The sequence below is a fragment of the Ambystoma mexicanum genome, chromosome 7q, assembly GCF_040938575.1.
Source record: "Ambystoma mexicanum isolate Mex_15411 chromosome 7q, UKY_AmexF1_1, whole genome shotgun sequence".
NCBI classification, from domain to species: domain Eukaryota; kingdom Metazoa; phylum Chordata; class Amphibia; order Caudata; family Ambystomatidae; genus Ambystoma; species Ambystoma mexicanum.
The window spans coordinates 19,513,769-19,531,702 of NC_090941.1; the positions used below are offsets into that span (position 1 = coordinate 19,513,769).

The window sequence follows — 17,934 nt, forward strand, 5'->3', positions numbered from 1 at the left end:
TATGTGTTCATGTTGCCGTTCTAAGACTTGGGTGGCTGGCAAGGCTCGACTAGGCAGCCCAACAGAGGTCTGACACATGGGTGGGTGCTGTTAAGGGTTAGAGATAGATTGCAATTGTTGCAAGAGTCTATGTGAGGCCATCTATACTGGTTTCCTTTCGGGCGGTGATCACTGTATTCTAGTGGCAGGGGTGTTGAGGTACGTCAGGGTCAGGTGTTTGTCTGTATGGCTATGTGTGAACCAGAGCAATGTGCTTGGCCATAGCCGTATTCTATCATGCATGGGTGCTTGCCCGTGCCTGCAGCCTATGTCCATGTGTGAAGATATACGTACCGTAGGCTCCGAGATTGCTCTGCTGGGGTGATATATGTCCAGGTCTAGAATTGAGTCCTATACCCATTGAAGAATCTTGTTTAGTGGGAGAAAGGCCTATGTTTCACAGTGCAGTAAGTTTAGGCATATGCTAAACAAAGACGGAGGCTACGCATAGATCTGTGAATCATGTACAGTGGGATAGAGGCCTAGGTATCACAATGCAGTAGGTTTAATCCTAAGGTAAAAGAAGATGAAGGCTACACCTATATTTGAGAATCCTGTATAGTGTGCTAGAGGCCTAGGAGGCTAAACCTAGATTGCAGAATATGGGGGCGAGGGGTAGGCCTCACAGTGCCGTAGTATTCAGCCTAGAGTACAGTAGGTTTCCGTAGTGTAACAGACATTGATGGGTTTTTTTGTACCTAGATTTGGGAATGCTTTTGTAGTGGGAGATTGTCAGTGTTCAGAGTTTCCCTGAATGAGCGATGCAGGTTAACAGTGGCAGTGAATTACTTATAGGTGGGTATGAGCTACCCTGGGCTACTTATTTCACTGTTGGTAGTCTCTCATGTCGGCCTGCAGGCGGGGGCACAGTGAGAATATTGTGAGTGGTGCGGGGGTGCCAAAGCAAAAGCTGCTGGCTTACCTGGAGTGCTTGTCCGGTGGGAGTTTTGTGGGTAGGTTGATGGTGGATCAGGTGTGCCACAACAAAAGCTGCTGGCTTACCTGGAGTACCAGTTGGCTGGGAGTGTTGCTGAGCAATATGTGGTGGTGTGTCAGATGAAACTGCTGCGGGAGCTGCCAGCCCACGAGTTGTGGTTGTTGTGGGGGCATTTATTAGTGGTGCATTCATGGGGAGCAGTGTATTAGGAGAGTATTGGGAAGAGCCAGGTTTTTAGGGGCCTTCCTGAATTTCAGGTGGTTTTTTGTGTTGTGACGGGCTGGCAGGTCAGTGGAGCCAACCAGCTCAGAAGCAGAAGAATGTACAGAGAAGAACACAAACAGTGGGAATGCCGAAGCCATTTTAGGAACACAGTGGTTCAGCTACCACAGAGACGTACGTAGCAGGCAAACCCAGCTGGAGCTGCGGGAAGCAGAGATGTCGAAACCAAACATTCTCTATGAAGAAAGCACCCAAGACTGTTAATGGTGAGCTGCAAGAGGAATAGGAAATGCCATGGAGAGCCAGTGAGTCAATGCTGCGACAGAGGAAACACTGGGGCGTATTGGCAGCCACGCCAAACTCGAATAATTAAACATAACGGAACTGAGAGTGTAAGAGAGCCATTTAAACAACAGAGAGCAAACAAGTGATAGTGTATCTTCTAAAGAAAGGAGACTTTGAGGTTTGCGAGTATGTGCCGCATATGCATGGAACAAAAGTTAACAAAGCAACATATATCAGACAGTGAATTAGCCAATAAGGCTAACATGGCAAACTATAAAGAGTGGAAGTGTGAGCAAAAGCACACAAGTGTAAAGCCCTGGCCAGAGAGTATACCAGGCAGTTACAAGTGTATGTTTGCAAGAAGCCAGGCAGGACGGTATACCAGGCAATTGGAAGGGTGTGATTCCCGAAATCCTGGCAGGAGAGTGTACCATGCAGGTGCAAGTGTACAAAGAAAGTCCTGGAAGGTAAAAATACCAAGCAAGGACAAATTGAGAAGCAAAAAATAACCACCAAATGATGGTGCTGGCGCAAGAGACTTCAGAACAAAAACCTGTCAGGAGAGTACACTAGGTATCCTGACAAGACAAAATAGGGCCAAACTATTTTTGTGTACGATTTTGTTATCAACCAAAAGGAAAATGAAGAGCTGTTATTTGTAAGAAAACGTGAAGAAGAATCCAGGGGAAGGGAGACACCCACTGGAGTAAGGAGCCCTATACTTGAGAGACTTTTTGTGGGAGTTACCCTTTTTTACCCTTTTGAACATTTCTAGAACACTGAAGGCCAAAGACATTATCCTTTTCACCTTAGAGTTTATCTCTTTAGAATGCGAGAGTCCGAATAGTACTTTGGACACGGGACGGTTTTGTTTTGGACATTCTGACATTGACAAATACTTAGTTTTGAGTTCAGGTAGGGAAACGCCTTGAGTGCAGGGACAGTGATGTATTGTCCCAACCTCTTTATTTTATCAATAAAGATCTATAGCCAAAACCATGTCTAACTTGGGTCCGAGTTTTATTCCTGACTCCTCACACTGGCCAGATTGGCTCTCGTCTGACTTATACAGATTCCCTTTCTATCTGTGTTCTTGGAAATTAAGTTAGTGTTAAGGGTCTCCAATCATCCTGCATTATGTGGCCATGGACGTCTGGTACTCCGAGGGCCAGCGGTCTCACACACCTAATTTTTCTTCACATGTGTGTTCTCCTCTTTCGACTTGCGCACAGTCCACTCCGGGTATGGTCATGTCCGACAGTTGGTTTAGCAATCCCAGATGTTTGAGAATGCAACATCTTACTGACTCATTTCAGAACTTCCCTGTAAGAAACTGCCCACATGACAATGAGTTTGTTTGCAGAAGTATTTGGCATGTGCCCTTTTCTGATCGGTGCTATGCTTTGATTGTTCTACATCACAAACCCCATCGCTACCCCTCGTTCCCGTTTTTGTCCATTAACATCTTTCATGTGCTTTTAAACGTTCACCCCCTTGCCCTTTCCCTGCTCTGCTCCTTCTATTGTCTTTGCTGTCCAAGGTCTTAATACCCCTTACAGGGGCACAATACACCACGCTTTCAAGAAACCTCTGAGCTATTAGACCACTATTTGGTGATCTGTGCAGATAAAAACCTTTCCACATAACAAAAAAGATTTGCTTTCAAGATAAAAAAATTCTGCCGAACACTGAGCGTTAGGCTCTAATGTACTGATTTGTGGGAGCTAAACATGATGTCGCATTCAGTAGCCTAAGTGCAGATATTTGGAACGTCGATCTGTGAATTTGAAGTTAAGCAGACTTGCAGTAGGCTTGCAGGCTGAACACAGCACCCTACAAGGTGAGATGAGCACAACGCTACCTTAGGAGCCCTTTGCCTAAACCCCGAACATACGCATGTCACAAAACAACTCTTACACCACTCCCCCATTATGGCTTAGAGCATCAAATATAAATGATGTTCGGTTATCCAAATACAGATTCCTAACTCTTGGCGTGAGTAGTCTTATGGCCCCTATCGGACCCACTACTAGAAGGAATGGTGAGGTGGGGCAGTTTGAAATCCAGACTTTTATATTCATCTAATCTGTGGTGAGAAGTGCACCCCGTAGGGATTGATTTCTTGCAGCATATGTTCCTCCTTTTAGATGTTTGTAGACCTGTTAGAACTTTTCCAGTGGTACAAGGCTGATAGTTGTGCTTTTTTGTTCTCAAATTTCCCACCGTTGTGCAGTCTACCTGCTTAAGAAGGTGAAAGGGGAGAACAGTAGACAACATGGCCAGTTATTGCGCACACACACAGAACCACACACCAAGGTTAGTGTGTAGCCAAGGGATCACCACTGAACCCTGTGCAGGGAACAGTCAGACAGTAAAGCTCACGTAGAATGTGGATTTCTGCAAGAATCATTATGTTTAGTCTGACTCTGATACTTCGTTTGGAAGGATTTATTGAAAAAAAGAAACACTTTTAAAAGGTTCCCTTAAACTCTCTTGAAGCGCGGTGCCTTTATTTGAGCAGTGACATTGAAGATATCTTGGCCTGAAATCTATCACTGTAATAGGATCCACATTCCAAACATATATACAGCTAAGGGTGTCTCATTGCTCGCCTTGTAGGCATGTGCTGCTGTTTCAGGAATGTGTATGAGCTCTGATTGTAGTGTATGCTCAAAATTGCAGATTTAAAACCATATTGGTAGTCCCAACATTTTACCACGCCCGGTTCACGATTAACCAAAAAACACAATTATTAATCCTCTTAAAAGAGTGGCTTTGTTTTCTGTTTTCTTAAATACATTTGTGATTAGCTGTGCTTGTACAGCAGAGCATGTTATCCTAGAGGCTTAACAGTGTCCATGAAATGCAGGACTGTTGTTAGAAAAGGGCCCCAGCATGTAACACTTTATCATCTCAAGGGCATAATTGTTGGATGGCATGCTGCCATCTGCTTAGGAAATGATGGAAGAATACAAGCACAGTCCTCGGGCATGAAAGGCTGTCATTGTATTGGGCTGCTGACTGTGCCAAAAGGCCTAGAAGTGCGCATACACGATTCGGCAGAAAGTGTTCTGGATTAGTGGGAAAGGCGGCATTGACGACTCACTGGATACAGTATTTTACGCACACAACAAGGAGAGGCCTGCCGATGTGTCAGCATTCAACATTTCACACAGAGGTCTTGTTCATGCACTCATTAACAAGCATTAGCAAAAACAATAGGTGTTGCTTGTTGTTAAAATGGATTTCCAAAATCAACCCTAGTAATGGAGGGGAAATTTTGGTAGTCCAGCCTATTATGCAGGAACACTGAGGACTAGCCAAAGCCAATCAAGGTAAGGTAGAAGAGCGGCAATGCTTATTCTGAGTAGAGCTGTGAGAGTGGTCTAGGGATACAATGAGGCCACACAGTACACCACCAATAATTCAAGTAAGACAGGTAAGTACAAACATATACAATTATTTATTAGGCCCTTTAAATGCACACTAAGCAAGTTAAACCTCTAGTAAATATTGTCACACAATTACTATAAAAAAGATACATACATTCACCATTTGGAGAAGAAATAAAGCATATACTTCAATAAAAACGGACATGCAGGTAAGTACTTTAATGCATGAAAATCAGTATAGACACATCGAATAAAAGCAGAATAGCTCCCCCAATACTTGAGTCCAACCCTCAGATGGTTTGGGGCCATTTGCCCTAAAGTCACCAGTTCCAAAGATATACTTCACAGGTAGGTTTATTAAGAGATTTGGATGATGCCGGTGGTTATGATCACAAATTGAAAAGGTAAGTAAGGTTCAGATAAGTAAACCTACTAAATCCCAGTCACTAGGATAGGCATAGGAAGGGATCATTGACCAGCCCTCCACTAACCAAAGTCAAGAAAGAGTAGTTTTGGGTCTGGACTTTCCACCCATGTAACCCTATGGAGACTGGGGTTGCAGAACATGTATGTTAACCACCCTGACTCTGATTTCTCCAGAGACCACTGCTGAGGTTCCGGAATCAGTTGGGAATGCAATCTTCAGTGCTTGGTCCGGTCGAGGAAGGCCAGGGGTGAAGAGGTCACTGTTTGGTGCAGGATTTAGTTTTGATTGGTCGCGATGCTTCAGAATCGGTTTCAGACACCTTCTAGCTCAACACCCAAATGAATAAAAGTTGGCCTCAGACCACCGCTAGAACACGAAGAAGACAGTTTGCAATGGGCGACACCATGGTTAGGCAGTGACAGGTGTTCTTCCGGGGACAAACAAAGGAGCAGGTCCTGCATTGCTTCTGTTGATGAAATAAGGCTGAATGTGCAGGAGCAGTCATCTTGTACAAGTTGAAGATCCTCCAAGCTCCAAGTATATACTCAGAACAGCGACTGCTACAGTGTGGTAGGCTAGGAGAGAACTGGCAAGTCCACTGGTTGGTCTAGAGGCCTTTCTGAAGGCTCCCATGGCCCAGATCTTCGAGCAAGGTTGCAACTGGTTGGTCCCACCAGTAGAGGGATCAAGGCACCAACTAGGGTCTTATTGAGATAAGGCAAACAAGCAAGGCTTCACCTGGACCTAACTGGCTTTGGTGCTGTTCAGCTGCAGGAGACAACCTTTTATCAAACACCTGGAATGGAAGTTCACCCAGGTCCACCAATGGTAAGGATCTGTGCCATTCAAACAGGCATTGGCTATCTAATTGGGGATAGCCACCCAGAGCCCCAACTGCCAAGCAAAACACATTGAGGCAGCTGAATGTGTACTGGGACTAGAAGGTCCCAGCATCCACATCTGGGATCTCTCACAAGCTACCCCTTTGCCCACGAAACCGGAAGCTTTTCTTGGGACTGGGCATTCCATATATGGCATTTGCTGACCTGAGAAAGCAGGAATGAGGTCAAAGAAAAATGTAGCAAACGGACAAGCAAAAACTTTGTGGCACCGCCATATTAGGAGGCTAGCTATCTTTACTAGCCCCCTGCCATGAATGCACAAGTGCATGAGTAAAGGTATATAACACAGTAGAACATTCTTTGCTGCCTCCCCCCTGCTCATCCTGGGCACATTGTAAAGGTAGCCCAAAAGCCATTGTAGAAAGGTTGACTAACCGCACTTCACTTTAGGGTGATGTGTGCAACTGTAACAATACAAGAAATGTACAAATAGAGGCAGTCTCTGAGTACTGATAGTCTGATGGGCTAATCACTTCCCCCCATAAAGAGTAAAAAGACAAGGAGATACCACCAAAAAGTCATGAGTGTAAACAAAGCAAAAAGAAATGGTGTCCTAAAGAATTCTATGGGAAGAAGGCACTAAAAAGAAAATCTTACTTTGTAGGTGTCCTATGTCAAGTACAGACTTGCATGCCCTAGTAAACATCATGCATGACCGAAAGAAAGCAATGAAGTACACAGCATAGCAAGTACATTGAAGTGCTCAACGTAGAACAGGCACACACACACACACACACACACACAAAAGCAGGCGAAGCACTATGCTATCAATAAACATCTGGGGCTCTTTCTATTAAATTGCCTGCAGAGGCAACCAAATGCAACTAAGTGCCCAGACAGAATGTTCCCCATTCTGCGCATTGCAATGGCAGAAAGCTAGAGAAGGGGGGATAATGGCACGTTGCTAAGGTAGATAGGTATTAATGACATTTGCCATCAACCCTTTTCCATACAAATAGTGTTTGCTCCACCAGCTGTTACTAGTGTCGTGTAAGAGCCAAAAACAAAATATCACGAATAGTGTGTCGGCAGGATGCTCTTTATTTCAAATGAAAAAGATGATCTAAGTAGTGCTCTTTTTGCAAAGTGCAGCTTCCGCTTGGGTGCTCTGCCCGTCACTAAGGAACCTGCGGATAGGCAGGAATGGCATACTAATTAAAGGACCTAAGCACCTGTGCAGTTTAGTTATGTTAAATGAAATGCATTTGTCTTCATCTGGGTAGAATGTTGTTGACTGCCTGCATTCAGAAAAGGTATTATGGCCAGTTTGCCTTCAAATGAATGTCCCAAAGAGGGATATCAGTTAGCCAGAAAGTCTTGCATCACAGTTTGTCTGACACTGTGATCGATTCCCTGTGTGAACCACACTGAAATATGGCAGTTCATTTTTGGTTTGATTTATTTTTCAGAGACGATGAGCATTTGTTAATCCAGCACTACTGCCAAAGCTTGAACCAGGAGTCGCCCTTGAGCCAGCCACGCAGCCCTGCGCAGATCCTGATTTCCCTGGAAAGTGAGGAGCGAGGAGAACTGGAGAGGATCCTATCTGACCTGGAAGAAGAAAACAGGTGTGCCATCATACATGTGTTGTCATAGCTGGTACTTGGGGCCAGATCTACTGCAAGGGAATTTGTAGTCCACTGCCCAGAGTCCCAACAGCAGAGTACACTAATGGGCACAAGGTTGGTTCTTCAAACAGAAAGTCTGGGTCCCATTAAAAGGATGGGGCAGGCTCCAAATTGTCTCTTCACATGATCCTGCATAAGTCCCTGCACTACCCCTGCCGATGGATTTACATGCAGTCTCACACTTAATTTGTCAATGAACAGTTTAATGCTCTTATCACATCTTTGCTGGTGACATTTATGCAAGGGTGTATCACATTGAATAATGTTGGAGATGTCGGCTGTGTGGGTTCGTTGTTGTAGATCTATTCACTACAGGGATCACATAGTAAAATATGACCTCTACAAGGGATATTGAGTAAGAAATGTGGCACCAAGTCTTAATAAATTAATTTGTGTATGTTTGTGAATTAGTGGGGCTGCACAGTTCAATGGTTTAACTATTTGGAAACAACCACAAGAGCCTGTGTAATGACATTACTTGCATGAGTTTGAGCAATTCTCTATTGATGATCTATAGAAAGTAAAATAAACAGTTAAGGGGACTTGGCAAATACCTGTCCATTTCTTTCTCACCGTCCATACTTTACTGATTGCGCTTTCCCTATATAGTGTTTCATAGTCAAACACAATACTCTAAACCAGTCCACACTTCACCTTTGTTTGAGAGGTCAAATGATTCCTGGCTGGCTACTAAGCTGTCTTTTCAAATGAGTGCTAATTCAGACAGTTGAATATCATTTTACAGCCCTTGTAGAGGATCTGCAAGAGAAATAGCACATCATTTCCCAGACTTGTACCGACAACGTGTGCTCCATTTATATTGGACTTGGCCTGGGCTTTATAGAGGCCTATGTACATCATCATTAACTTAACAGCAGCATCAACCTTCATCTCCTTTTCCTAGGCAAGGGTTGGACAACTTTCGGCTCACCAGATGTTTTGGCCTAGAAATCCCATCAGTCCTGCCTAGTATAGTCAATGGTGAGGGATCAAGAGTTATAGGCCAAAACATCTGGAGAGACGCTAATTGAGTATGCCAGCTCTGAAAACACAGCCAATTCAATCGGTATACCTCCTAATCCTTAACCATATCTAACACACCCACCCCCAACCGTTCCAAATGTCCCTTAATAACATATTCCAAGATATTTCCTGAACCAGAAGTCCTTTCTTTGCTTCTCCTTGAGCTTGTTACCATTTTGCACAAATCTCCACCAGCTGCATTGTTGCTTAGATGCAGACTCTTTATTCTGGTCTTTATTGTATTAGGCGTACCTAAGCATTGTTAGAGGAAAAGCCTCATTAGTTTGATACAGAATGTTCTGGCATTTACAACTGAATCAATACTCGATTTAAGATGGCAAGTGCCTACCTACATACATCCTGCTGGCAATTGCGGACAAGGGTTATAAATACAGAGATAAAAATTAGCCATGAAATAATCGTTTTTGAGGCGTATACTATGTGATCGGTCAGTAAGACATAATCTACCATTTTGTTCAGATACAAAGTCATGAGAAATTCTGAGAACCGTAGACAAATTATAAGCCCACTACGAGGTGACTAACACATCACTTCTTTCCATACATGCCAACAGGAACCTGCAAACCGAGTACGATAAGCTGAAGGAACAGCACGATCACAAGGGGCTGTCTCCGCTGCCATCTCCTCCCGAGATGATGCCCATCTCCCCCCAGAGCCCTAGGGATGCCGAACTCATTGCGGAAGCCAAGTTGCTGCGCCAGCACAAGGGCCGCCTGGAAGCCAGGATGCAAATCTTGGAGGATCACAACAAGCAGCTGGAGTCCCAGCTGCACAGACTGCGGCAACTTCTGGAGCAGGTGAGATCAAAGGAAACGGATCATCTACCACTGGTGAGGCGTGTTTCTTCATCAGTGCAATTAACACCACTGCAGGGATATGTAGAAGCATTTTCAAGGAAGAATCGATCCAATTCAGTAATACATTGGACCAATCTTTAAATAGGCGTCTAAATGCTTACAATCAAAGGGGACCTTTTGCAAGCATTAAATAAATCTGTTTATGCACTGTCTGGCAGCACAGACTCCTGCTGCACATAATAACTTCTATGTCTTCTGTGACTGTTTCAGCCCCAAGCAGAATCCAAGGTGAATGGTACAACAATGTCCTCCCCTTCTACCTCCTTGCAGAGGTCAGACAGCAGACAACCAATGGTGCTTCGCGTAGTCGGCAGTCAGACTTCAGAATCCATGGGTAAGAGCAATTTACAGAACGTTTATACCAATTATTTTTGTTGCATTTGTTAATTTAGATGGTGCCCACTGTACAAGATACTGAACAGTGAAAGGAAATGGCGCACGCCAAATTGCTTGAGGCATTTGCAATAAAGAAAGGTAATGGTTGGAAGGTTTTGAATTCATCTAAATCAATGGCATAGCCGGGGACATCCCCCCCCCGAGCACCGTTTTCCAGCCTGCCATGCTATTACTGAAGGGAAAAAGGAAATCTTGCTTGGTCCCACTCCAAAAGGGGATATTCCAACCAGAATTGCTTGCCCGCACCCCTTCTCCAGACCACGAGTGCATCCTCAGGCAATGTTGAGGCTCATTCAGCTTCCTGAGTGAGGTGTAGCTTGGGTCTCTAGGCACAGCAGGCTCTAGACCCATGTTTGGGCTTACCCATGCCACTAGTGCTTCAGATAGTCATGGCCAGTGTGCTGATTACTGAATTGGAGAACACCAGGGGGAAAGGGCGGACATTAAGCGTTGCAGTACAGGAAAAGGAAATGGTGAGAGGACAGAGGTTGTAGAGGGAAGTAACACCAGTGGTCGAAACTGTGGCTGTAATGACAAAGAAATTGAGGGTATGCTAAAGAGAATGACTGCTTGAGGGGAGCGTGTTGGAAGAGGGAAGAGTCGGCGTGCTACAGGAGGTTATAGAGGAGAGCGAGAGAGTGACTATGAGCCCTGGTATGATCAGAGTACATGGTTAAAGGCAGAGACTGAAGGTAAGAGGAATAAAACGCAGTAGGGTCACTGAGACCGACTCCTTCCCGAAAGAGAGATGCACAAAGAGGGGTACAAGCATAGCGCCATGTGTGGTGGGAGTGTTTTGCAAAAGTCGAGATCAAGACATATTTAGCTTCCATTACTTACGTTTTAAAAAACGATTTTGCTTGACAGATCTGTTTCTATAATTGCAGTATGAATGTAAAGCCAGAAGGTTACAAAAAAATGCAATCTGAGCAGCAACTCCTAATATGGAACCTGTAATGTAGGGGGACAGCTGGCTCTTAGTTCTTGGCGAGGACACCTTAAGCAAGTCATTGTCTAGAGTCTCACTGCACCAAGTTCTTAAAGCAACATTTAGGCATATCTAAAATGAATGAGTGCTCCTCACAAAGTGGTATTCATTGATCAAATTATATTGTGTGACCCATAGGCATAAACAAGCCCCCTCTTATTCAGAGCATATTACTTTGCCTCAGACTGCCAAATTGCCCTAAGAACTTTCCCAACGGGTGACAATAGGAGCTCTTGGCTAACTAACGTTGGATAATTACTAGGAAGGTCGAGAAAAGACAAATGCTGCTTGCAGCTTTTTTATTTCATCACCCATTGCAACTGAAATGCAGTTCTATTGTTTAAAGGCCCATACTCAACCAGAACCAACAGTGCTTCACTCGTGTGCCAAAAATGTAATTTTATGTTTCTCTGAGGTCCTTTCCACACTATCTGCAGTTCTAAGGAATACCTCATTCAGCCAAAAAAGAGGTATGCAGCATTCTTAGAAAAACGTAATGTTTGCAGTCCCCCTGATCAGCATCATACCGAACAACCACTTCAATGAAAATGGAGAATAAACCAATGTCCCTCATAAGGCGGATACATAAAACGGCAATATTTGAAGATTTTATGGAAAATGTTTTTGTTATTGGTGTAGGAAGAGCCCCCTTGAGTCAATGGATATCATTCTGTGGGAATTTTTCAAGGAGAAGCGAAGACTCCGCATTTGAAATGCAGTATGCCGTGTCAAATTCCTCTAGTTGCCCAAAGTGTCCAATAAAATTGGACACCTTGGACCAGATTGTCAACAAATCGAGGGAGGAAAAACACTTTTTGTGCATGTGTAAACTGTGTGCATACGCATTTAGTTTAGCACTAGTGCAGATGGTCTCCGGCTCTCACAGTACAATTGCCTCCCTGAAAACTATTTTCCAAGTGGAATAAAAAAACTCCTTCAAGCCAGTGCACTTCCATTAACAGAGATGGGTCTGCCCTGCACAGTTGGCTGCCTCCCGTTATATAATCTTTCACCTATGGCTACAAATCGAATCTAGTTATTTCCCCGCACTAAGACTTATTATTGAATAATCACATCTCTAATGCTTTAGTGTATGTCACAGTTGTTTTAGTGGGAATGAGTGCCCAATATTTCAATATAGTAAACCCCGAAATGCTTTGCACACTTTGGTCATGAACTCCATGGATCTTGAATTGCTTTGTTACATTTATGAATGTCTATCTCTTGCTTGCAGACATGCATTCCCAATGCATTCTTATATTTCAGACACATGGTTATTTGCTCAGTTATATCAACAAGCTCTATGCAGAATAGAGCTTTCCTGTTAGAAAGCATCTGACTTGGTAACGGGAAAATGGCCAGTCTTTGGAAGTCTGCCACCCAGATCGGTTTGGAGAATCCCTGACACCAGCTATATTGAAATATCATATGGGATTCTCATGATCTATGGGGCTAATTCATGGATTATTTGCACCAAAAAAAACTGGATTTGTGCGCCATTCTGCCCGCAAATCCCCATTTGTTAAACCGGGATTTGCGGGTAGAATGGTGCACAAATCCCTTTTTTCGGCGCAAATAATCCATGAATTACCCCCTATTTGTGTTGACCAAGATTGCAGTTTTTAAGGATTGGGCTGGTGAGAGGGGTGTAGTCTGGGGGGAGTGGGCACAACCCTGGGCCTGAATTCGGACAAAGGAAACTATAAGACCCATCCAGAACAAGTGAATTTGTTTTCAATTTGATGGTAGTGAATTTGTTTTCAATTTGATGGTGAAAGGAAGGCACGTGCAAATTATCGATCAGTTACTGATCACTTATGTCGATGTTTTGGGTGGAGTAGCTGTTGAACAGTTTGAGTGTTCCTACTGGGCCCGAGTTCTCCCTTCTCCTTGAGGTGCCTCTACTAACAGTGGTATTCTTTACCAATATGTAATCCTCAAATATCCTCTGGCGATTTCTTCGATCAGTCTCTGTAACTCTTCCACTGCAGTCTGCAGTTGTCACTTGTCCCTGGGAGTCCCTTTTGGGGATCCTTTACAAGCTGTACATTTCTGGTGGCTGTCTCCATCATATCTTGGGAAGATATTATGTGAATTGTCTTTCCCTCCTTGCCAATTACAGCTGAGCTTGCTTTGGCCGATTTGCCTCTTTACTTAGTTCAAGTATTTCGTTTCTCTAAACTCTTGTCAAAATATTCTCTCTTTCGATAGTATCCTCTTCTACAAAAGGTTTAGTGGCTTTCCCCAGGGTTACTGTTACCAGCAATTCTTTTCTCTTTATTTTACATCTTTATCTTGCGTCGCAACAGTTTAAGTTGATTTGCTTTAAAGGTAAGTTTATCTTGTGACTTCTACTGAGACGTGTTGGTTGCAGGATATACTGCTCCCTTCTCAGCCTCCTGTAATGCTGTCTCCCCAGTTGCCTTCTATTGTGAAGGAGACACCACCTGGAGCCTTGTTCCTCGACCCTCTCCCAGGTCTCGGACCATCTGTGTCCCGTTCCGTTGGCGGGTTCCTTCTTGCAATCTCTCTTCTCTTTCCATTGTCCTGGTCTTCCGAGGGGTCGGACACCCTGTAACTTCCTATGTGTGGCGGTATCTGCAATGGTTGTAGGAATGGCTGTCCACCGCACGATTTCTGTGGTCACCTTCCTCTGGGCTTCTCTGGCCTGCTGGTTTCTTGTGCTGGGTTTGCACCATGGCTATGGCATCCCAGTCTCCCCCTTTTGGTTATTTCTCTGTGGGATTCTTGTGCTGAGACTTCACTGTGGCTCTGGCATCCCAGTCTGCGGTTTGAGGCGAGTTTCTAACTCACTGGTTTTTTTCTCATTCTCTCTCTTTTGCTCTCCTTCTGTCTCTTTCTTTCTCGCTCTCTCTTATATATACATATATTTATTTAACCTCCTTGCATTCAGTGAAGAGGGAAGTTGAGTTAAAATGGACATGTTCCTTTTCTGTAGGAATTTCTTTGTCCCAGTCATTTAAAATTCTCTGTTATTGTGGGACATGCCATGCGCCTGCAGGTCATGTCCCACAATAGCGGAGAAAAAGCAGTATGCACCGCTTCAAGGAGTTCCGCATAGGTGTCCTTGTCCCCAAAGGGTGACACTCTCCCGGGGGGAGGGGGTCCCACTTGCCGCGACCCTTAGGGAGGGTGTTGGGGAGCAGGCTCACCTCCCTAGCCTTACAGGTTGGGGGGCTTCCACTTGGGGAGAAGGGACGAATTCCCTTGATTCGTCACCCCAGATTCAATGTTAAGTTAACAAAATGGAGGCATAAGTGCAATCCATGCCGACAAAATATCTTCTTAAATTAATTGATTTAATTATAAAAGCATAATCTGATGGATATTTAAAATCATATTAGAGGAGTGGTCAAATGTATGACTGCATCATGCTTCCACCAATGGTTCCCTAAGCCAAAACAATTCCAAAACATGGTTGCATAAAGTGTAATGACTTTGCAGCCTCCAACAAAACAAAACCTAATACTTACTGAGGGGAGGCAGCATAGCCCAGAGGGCCACCAACTTTCCAGACTGCAAAAAAAAGGCCTGCACTAGGAGAATCACCAGACTTGTAACAGAAAGATAAATTCCTAAAAATGACAAGAAACTAACTTTAGTTTCTGTTGAGCTTCGCCAGTGAAAAAAACATTTCCTGCAAGTGTGGGCCTGCCTTTTGATGCGAGTTCAAAGAAATGGCTCAGGGATTCATAAATATTTTCAGTTATCCATTATACAGGTTGATGATTCATCGTGGGCGCTATCTAGAATGGATATTGAAATATCCATAATTGGCATAGTCGTCTGGAGTTATTGAGATGGAATCAGAGTATAAAGACTATCAGAGTGAGTGGCATGTTGAACAGACAACACTTTGCGCTCGTAAAATGCAATTGAAAATGTTCTCTTCTGATACAATGCCTTAAAAGAATGGCTCAAGCAGGTATCCCCCAAGACCAACAACTTATCTTTAGGGAGAGCCCAAATACGTGACCATTCTCGCATTTGTCATTTAGATTACCACAATTTAAAAATGCCCCACTCTTCCATTTCTGGCACAGGATGATTACATACCTTAGCCACTAATTCTCTTCTTGATGTGCAATTAGCATAAATGTTAATAACTTGAAGGAACACACCTTCAAAACCATTGCATGCTCGGATTTAATTGGATAAACATTTGCAGATTAACAAACTACCACACAGCATGACATATGCAGCCCATCAGAAATTCAAGTATCCACCAATGTCCCATGTCACAGTGAGCCATGGTCCTTGAAAATAGTGTAGAATGATGTCCAGGCCTCCCTAGGTCTCGTGGAATACAATAGATTGTTTATCCCCAACTTCTCTTCCCTGCAGCACCCTTGACCGTGCTCCTTGAAAACAGTGTAGAATGCTTTTAACAGGATCAACCTCACTATGATGTGGCAGCAACAGACCATTTCTGACCTGGAACCCAAGATATTTCATGGACATCTGCGATAGGGTGCATTTAGAGGGATTAGCTGTAAGATTAGCCTTTCTGAGAAAATCACAGATAGTAGCCAGATTATTTAGATGGTTTGCCCCAGTTTTGCTATAGCTGACAATATCATCCAGGTACATCCCAACGAATGTCCGGCAAGGAACCATCATTTTGTCCATTGATCTTAGAAAAGTGGTAGGTGTCCTGTATAGGCCGAACGGTAGGCCCATGAATGGGATGACACCATCTGGCCTGGAGAAGGCTGTCTTCATCTTGAATTCATCTATGGGACTTGCCAATAGCCTTTTGTCAAATCCAAAGTTGACATACACTTGGCATTTTCCAGGGTCTGCATGACATTGGATATACATTGAAGTTGGAGATCTCAGTAAGCTTTCTGAAGTCTATACAAAAGCATCAGGTGTTGTCTGGTTTTGGCACTAACCCGATCAGGGAGGACTATTCATTGTTGTATCTCTGTGACTCCAAGGTCCAGCATTTTCTTTATCTCCTCTCTGTTTTTTTCTGGCTTGTGGTGGTTGGGAAGTCTGCAAACGGATTGTTCACTTTAGTGGGGGCTGGATATTATGTACGATGCTCCAAACGTTTCCTGGATTTGGGGAGAACACAACAGGGTTCTTCTTAAACAAGAAAATACCAAGATCTTTATGGCCGGATCTCGGTAGATGTGGCAGTATGTTCACCCCATGGATGTTAGTAAGCAGAGGAGTCTCTCGGGTGATGTTGTCAACGTGCCAGCAGAACAGGGTTGCTACTTTTGCATCAGGCCTTTAATTTGTTAACATGATATAACTGAGGGTTTAGTTAATTCTGTCTGCTCACTCTTCTAGATTAGGTTAGAAACATCCTCAGTAATGATATAAGGTTCATGCCATCTGGCCAGCAGCTTGTTTTAGGTGGTGGGCAGGAGAACCATCACTTTGTAGTCTACTTTGAAGGTTTGTAACTTCACTTTTTTAGATTGTAGGCTTGGAGATCTGATAAATATTCATTTGTATTCCGTACAGTGGTGTGGCCATTGGTCTGCTGGTTGTTGAGCTTCTCCCATTCTTCTTTCATGATGACTAATAGGTCTCTAAGATTTCAGCTATATACCAGTTTGATCCTGGAAATTCCTGTTGATGCCTGGGGGAAACCTAGTCATCCTGATTGCTGTTGTCTTCCGGTAAGGCCAAAGAAAAGGGCATCACATGTTTGCGCCTGTTGAGTCAGGGCCAAGGCCAAGCGCTGGGACATCTTCCTCTCCTACATCAGGTAGACATAGCAATATCTCCTACAGCCACAGTCTGTTTCCGAAACCTATGAGGACATAGGCTCACAAACACTTGCTGCATCAAAATGCTACACATACTCCCACTCTTACCCATATCCCCTCTCTTACAATCTAATGATCATTAATGCACACTCTGATGTCCACTATGCTGCCAACACACCACGCACAAACTCATTGCCATATTTCTCAGAGAGACCTGGTTCTCCCCATTTCAACCCATGTTTTGATGTATTCATCCCAATTGGGTTGACAGCACAGGTAGGTGGGAGAAGGGGTGACAGTTGTCCACAGATCTGACTGTACTTGCACCATCCTCAGCCAAACAGCCATAACCTTCTTAGAGCTTATATCATGCCAACTTGTACCGTACACATAGACAGCCATGTTCCATCCTTCGCCCACCTCACAGGTTTTGGTCATTCGTCCATGAAATGTCCACAATCCTCAGCATCAATTTCAAATTCAGCAAACCACTTCCTTGATGACTCCTATCTGCCAGGGGCCCTTGATACTAAAAGCACCAGGGATGGTCCACTCAACCATGGATTCCATGAATATACACTTTCTAACCACCACCCACATCAGAGTAAATGCACTCAACCATGTCTTTTCACCATTATCTCAACCGTGCCTTAACACTATCCCACTCGACTTGAAAGACAATGCTGCCATTCATATCCTCCCATTCAGCAAGGGACACAGTAATGCCACCATGTACTTCAGTCACTTCTTAAAGGACATCCCCTTGGAAGTACTATTTATATACAGGAGGAGCGATGCTCTTTAGATCACACAAAAATGTACAATAGAAAAGAAATCTGGTGTGACAGCAAGCAGTGAGCTTTTTTACAATGGGGTGAATTTGAGGGACATTCTGACCAAGTTCTGCATGGGAGTACATGGAACAGTCTCCGGGGACAAGATCTAAGTGAACATACATAGATTAAGGACAACCAACATTGGACATGTTGAAGTGCAGGTAGGCGGTACGGCGAGCTGCGCTTGGGATGTGACCATGGTGGGTGAAGTGCTATTGAAGAGGCAGAGGAATT

General features: G+C 44.0%; 1 protein-coding gene across 12 annotated transcripts in view; it reads left to right on the forward strand.

The window, feature by feature from the left end:
• DMD (dystrophin) overlaps positions 1-17,934 on the forward strand; it is a 7,616,828-nt gene that overhangs the window by 7,502,907 nt on the left and 95,987 nt on the right. For all 12 annotated transcript variants that reach the window (XM_069639082.1, XM_069639084.1, XM_069639079.1 and 9 more), the window contains 3 exons: positions 7,614-7,772; positions 9,430-9,673; positions 9,944-10,067. In XM_069639082.1, coding sequence (XP_069495183.1) covers positions 7,614-7,772; positions 9,430-9,673; positions 9,944-10,067 — 527 coding nt within the window. The remainder of the gene's footprint in view (positions 1-7,613; positions 7,773-9,429; positions 9,674-9,943; positions 10,068-17,934) is intronic.